We start from the raw sequence: 6000 nt of genomic DNA, 5'->3' as shown, positions 1-6000 counted from the left end.
GCCCGCCCAGCAGACCCCGAAGGCGGACTGGTCTCCAACATCCCCGCGGTCGCCTCCAGGAGCAGCGGGAGCCTCACCGCGGCCAGAGCAGCGCTGCGCCGCTCCACACCCGCCCCCGCCTGCACGATGCCGCTGCTGTACCCGAAGCCCAACCCGCTGCAGAAAGCGAACCTCTGCTCGCGCCTGTTCTTCTGGTGAGCGCTCCTCGGCCGTGATACACGGTAGTCACGGCGCCCTCCGCTGCCCGGCTATTCGGAAACAAGTGTGGACCCTCCCAATGCTGTCCTGCACCCGCTGCACCCTGGGAAGGCGGAGCACGACTGGGCAAGGAAATGGGGAGCAGGGGTGGGGAGGCGACCCGGTGACCTGGTGGCGGAGATACAGAGTCTCCGTGCCTTGCCGCTGGCAGCCCCTCCAGAGCCAGAAAACAGGAAGCTGGAAGGCTGCCTAGGGGGAATCACAGCCCAGAGGGAAAATGCACTGAACACCCCGCCTCCACTCTTACAGGATTCCCCTGAACTGCTCAGGAATTCGCAGTTCTGAACTGAAGCGGCATACCTCCACCTCCTACCCCGTCCCCAGCCCCAAGCAAGCAGCTTATGAACAGCTTCCTTTATCTAATTAGTGCCCTGGACCGTTGTTGTTCAGTCGTTCAGTCCTGTCCAACTCCTTGCAACCCCGTGATGGCAGCACTGCCGGTCTCTGTCCCTCACCATCTCCGGAGTTTGCCCAAGTTCATGTCCATTGCACCTGTGATGTCATCTATATATCTCACTCTCTGACACCCTCTTCTCTTGCCCTTAATCTTTCCCAGCATCAGGCCCTTTTCCAGTGAGTCATCTGTTTGCATCAGATGACCAAAATACTGGAGTTTCAGCTTCAGCATCAGTCCTTCCAAAGAATAATCAGGGTTGATTTCCTTTAAGATTGACTGGTTTGATCTCCTTGCTGTCCAAGGGACGCTCAGAAATCTTCTCCAGCACCACAGTTCAAAGGCATCAGTTCTTCAGTGCTCCACTTTCTTTGCCATCTTTCAGTAATGTCCCCACCTTTTCCCACATGCCCTGTGTGACCATGTGTTCCAGCTCCACTGGGTTCCCTCTGCCCCCATGTCTATGACCATGTATTTCTTTCCCTCTCCCTTTCTCCCTGTGTGGCTCTCACTGTATGACCTGGTTCCTAGTTGTGGCAAATTTCACGTGGGTAAAAAAAATGAAAGGTTTTTTATTTAATGATTGGGAACACTATTCTTGAACACATTTTGCTTTTGCCTGGGACACACAGTCAGGACTGGAGGATTTATTTGATCAGCCCCTTTCCTTAGTGTGGATATCTCCACTTCCACCTTTGAGGATCACTCTGGGGATAGGGTCCCTGAAGCCTGTGAGGTCTTTCCCAATCTCTAGACTTCAGAGAAGCAGTGCATGGTCTTGATGCAGGTGGTCCTGCCCAGGAATCATTTGGTTCTTAAAACACTGAAGGGTCCCTGAGCCCAGAGGAAACACACAGATGAAAAACAGCTCAGAGAGTTGCAGCTCTTAACTGAAGTGTTCCATGTGGTAGCTGGGGCCACTAACTATGTGGTCCTGCACCTTTGGGCTTTAATCACAATTGGATGATTTCTAGTTGTTTTATTTCTGGACCCTAACCCATTTATATTTCCCAAGTTTCTAGTATTTCCTTCTTTTATGGGACAGCCTGGGGGATCTCCAGGGATTGGGAGCTCCTATGCTTGTTTTGATGGTGGTGTATTTAGTGTGTGTAGCTTCATCTCTTGGCCATTTGGTGGCCCTTAAGGAAAGAGGAGCCTAGAAGAAGGAATATGGGTGTGGTTACTGTAAATAATAATAAAGTAGGAAAAAATTCTTAACTTCAGGCAGGGCAAGGAACTTTCCAAACACCTTCTGTTTGTGAATTTTCAAAATGTGTGTGCCTGGAAATGGAAAGTTGAGGACTTTTCATTGATTTGGGTAGGCACCCATTTCCAGTTTTCCTGCTGGAGGGAAAGGCACTATTACCTCTTATTTTATACTTGAAGGCACTGAAGCAGAGAGGTTGAGTAAGTTGCTTACCGCCACACAGCCAGTAAGTAATGGAGCAGGATCCCAAGTCAAGCAGTCTGGCTCTGAAGACGGTGTTCCTTGTATATGTAACTGATGTCACCAAATTGCTGTCCCGCCTTGTGCTGGGCTCTGAGCCCAGGCTAAGATTCCTTATCTTGGCTGAAGAGGTTGCTTTTCCACTCAGATTCCCACGGCCAATAACAAAATTGATGGTGAGACTGGAACAGCACAAATTTTATTCAATGATCAAAGAATGGAGAAGCGAGAGCTTAGTTTAAAAATCAACTTCTCAACACAATTTGGGTCAAGGTAAAAACAAGGAAATTGAATCAAGCGAGGGAGGAATATTCATGACTAATCTGAGAACAAGGGTGTGATTTGAACCTGAATGAGGTCCAAAATGAGGCAACACTCATTTCTAGTCCTTGTGTGGGTTGTTGTCATGACCATTGTCAGCTGTCACGGCACAGGTGACTATGCCATTTAGCATACAAATACATTACAGCGAATACATAAATGAGGCTCAGGGTCTAGGGGAGGTTAAGTTTTTCCCCATTTGGGGCCTGAAAGTGAAAGTTAGTCACACAGTTGTGGCCAACTCTTTGCCATCCCATGGAATGTAGCCCACAGGTCCACTGTCTGTGGAATTCCCCAGGCAAGAGTACTGCAGTGGGTTGCCATTTCCTTCTCTAATTTTGGGCCTAGCTAGTTCTAACCAGAGAAGGCAATGACAACCCACTCCAGTGTTCTTGCCTGGAGAACTCCATGGGTGGAGGAGCCTGGTAGGCTGCAGTCCATGGGGTCGCTAAGAGTCGGACATGACTGAGCGACTTCACTTTCACTTTTCACTTTCATGCATTGGAGAAGGAAATGGCAACCCACTCCAGTGTTCTTGCCTGGAGAATCCCAGGGATCGGGGAACCTGGTGGTCTGCCATCTATGGGGTCACACAGAGTCGGACACGACTGAAGTGACTTAGCAGCAGCAGCAGTTCTAACCAGTTTTTATTTTTCTCTGTAACTTCCTCCTTTGAGCTGGAGACTCAGACAAAAGCAGGAAGTGCAAGTGAAAGAGTTAGTCACTCAGTTGTGTCCAACTCTTTGTGACCCCATGGACTGTAGCCTACCAGGCTCTTCTCTCCATGGGATTCTCCAGGCAAGAATACTAGAGTGGATAGCTAAAATAAATATGATTGTCACCTGCCTGAAATCCCAATTTCTCACACCCGGGTAAAGACCAGATAAAACTAATGATGCAGTTGGGGATACACAGAACAAAGAGCAGGAGAAGGAGAATAATTGTAAGGGGTCCTAAGAATGGCAGAAACCCAGGAAGCTGAGATTGCCCTTTTGATAATGTCTCAAGTTTGCTCAGTCAGGGCCCTTCTTGTTCTGAGTATTTGATCAAGTGACTTTCTCTTCATTGAATTTTTTTTTGTTTGTTTTGTTTTACAGATATATTTTATTTTTTTATTTTTTAACTTTGTTTAATATATTTTAATATTATTTGTTTAAAATACATGAAAATACAAATTATCATACTGCTGTAAAACATTAAAAATATATCAGGTTTTAGAAGGTAATGTCTGGCTTGTTTTTTTTTTTTTTCCCTTTCATTTACTGGATTTTATTTTTTTTTTATTTTTATTTTTTAATTTTACTTTATTTATTATTATTTTTTTTTTAATTTTATTTTATTTTTAACTTTACAATATTGTATTAGTTTTGCCAAATATCGAAATGAATCCGCCACAGGTATACATGTGCTCCCCATCCTGAACCCTCCTCCCTCCTCCCTCCCCACACCATCCCTCTGGGTCATCCCAGTGCACCAGCCCGAAGCATCCAGTATCGTGCATCGAACCTGGACTGGCTACTCATTTCATACATGATATTTTACATGTTTCAATGCCATTCTCCCAAATCTTCCCACCCTCTCCCTCTCCCGCAGAGTCCATAAGACTGTTCTATACATCAGTGTCTCTTTTGCTGTCTCGTACACAGGGTTATTGTTACCATCTTTCTAAATTCCATATATATGCATTAGTATACTGTATTGGTGTTTTTCTTTCTGGCTTACTTCACTCTGTATAATAGGCTCCAGTTTCATCCACCTCATTAGAACTGATTCAAATGTATTCTTTTTAATGGCTGAGTAATACTCCATTGTGTATATGTACCATAGTTTTCTTATCCATTCATCTGCTGATGGACATCTAGGTTGCTTCCATGTCCTGGCTATTATAAACAGTGCTGCGATGAACACTGGGGTACATGTGTCTCTTTCCCTTCTGGTTTCCTCAGTGTGTATGCCCAGCAGTGGGATTGCTGGATCATAAGGCAGTTCTATTTCCAGTTTTTTAAGGAATCTCCACACTGTTCTGCATAGTGGCTGTACTAGTTTGCATTCCCACCAACAGTGTAAGAGGGTTCCCTTTTCTCCACACCCTCTCCAGCATTTATTGCTTGTAGACTTTTGGATTGCAGCCATTCTGACTGGCGTGAAATGATACCTCATAGTGGTTTTGATTTGCATTTCTCTGATAATGAGTGATGTTGAGCATCTTTTCATGTGTTTGTTAGCCATCTGTATGTCTTCTTTGGAGAAATGTCTATTTAGTTCTTTGGCCCATTTTTTGATTGGGTCATTTATTTTTCTGGAGTTGAGCTGTAGGAGTTGCTTATATATTTTTGAGATTAGTTGTTTGTCAGTTGCTTCATTTGCTATTATTTTCTCCCATTCTGAAGGTTGCCTTTTCACCTTGCTAATAGTTTCCTTTGTTGTGCAGAAGCTTTTAAGTTTAATTAGGTCCCATTTGTTTATTTTTGCTTTTATTTCCAATATTCTGGGAGGTGGGTCATAGAGGATCCTGCTGTGATGTATGTCGGAGAGTGTTTTGCCTATGTTCTCCTCTAGGAGTTTTATAGTTTCTGGTCTTACCTTGAAATCTTTAATCCATTTTGAGTTTATTTTTGTGTATGGTGTTAGAAAGTGTTCTAGTTTCATTCTTTTACAAGTGGTTGACCAGTTTTCCCAGCACTACTTGTTAAAGAGATTGTCTTTAATCCATTATATATTCTTGCCTCCTTTGTCAAAGATAAGGTGTCCATATGTGTGTGGATTTACCTCTGGGCTTTCTATTTTGTTCCATTGATCTATATTTCTGTCTTTGTGCCAGTACCATACTGTCTTGATGACTGTGGCTTTGTAATAGATCCTGAAGTCAGGTAGGTTGATTCCTCCAGTTCCATTCTTCTTTCTCAAGATAGCTTCGGCTATTCGAGGTTTTTTGTATTTCCGTACAAATTGGGAAATTATTTGTTCTAGCTCTGTGAAGAATACTGTAGGTAGCTTGATAGGGATTGCATTGAATCTATAAATTGCTTTGGGCAGTGTACTCATTGAATTTTTATTGGAGTACAGTAGATTTCCAATGTTGTGTTACTTTCTGCTGTACAGCAAGGTGAATCTGTTATACATATGCATGTACACATATATACACACTCTTTTTTATATTATTTTCCTATGTAGGCCATTGCAGAGTGTAGAATAGAGTTCTCTGTGCTGTACAAGTAGGTCCTACTTAGTTATATGTTTTATATGTTATAGTGTGTATATGTCAATTCCAGTGTCCCAATTTATCCCTCCTCTCACCCCCTGGTAACCATAGATTTTTTTTTTCCCTACATCTGTGACTCTAAGTCTATTTTTTAAAGAGTTCATTTATAGCCTTTACTTACATTCCACATATAAGCGATATCATATGGTATTCGTCCTTCTCTGTCTGCAAGCAGCCTTCTCTAACAGTCAGGTTGCATCTATTTGACCACTCATGTTAACATAGAAACAACAGGAAATAGTTGCAAGGGCACAAACTCCTCCTTGATCAGCCAGCAAGTAAACAGGAGCTATGCAGTGGTCAAATGTCATGCGGACC

The 6000-nt window shown here is 43.6% G+C and overlaps 1 protein-coding gene across 1 annotated transcript in view; it reads left to right on the top strand.

Annotated features, from left to right (window-relative positions):
* The window catches only part of LOC129624674 (ATP-binding cassette sub-family C member 4-like), a 160010-nt gene continuing 154010 nt past the window's right edge, over positions 1-6000 (top strand). Inside the window, 1 exon segment of the mRNA XM_055542836.1 lies at positions 1-194. Within this exon segment, the coding sequence (XP_055398811.1) occupies positions 127-194 (68 nt within the window). The 5' untranslated portion in view covers positions 1-126.

The sequence above is a fragment of the Bubalus kerabau genome, chromosome 12 (assembly GCF_029407905.1).
Source record: "Bubalus kerabau isolate K-KA32 ecotype Philippines breed swamp buffalo chromosome 12, PCC_UOA_SB_1v2, whole genome shotgun sequence".
In the NCBI taxonomy this organism is placed as follows: Eukaryota; Metazoa; Chordata; class Mammalia; order Artiodactyla; family Bovidae; genus Bubalus; species Bubalus kerabau.
This window is presented reverse-complemented; position numbering and strand designations above follow the sequence as displayed.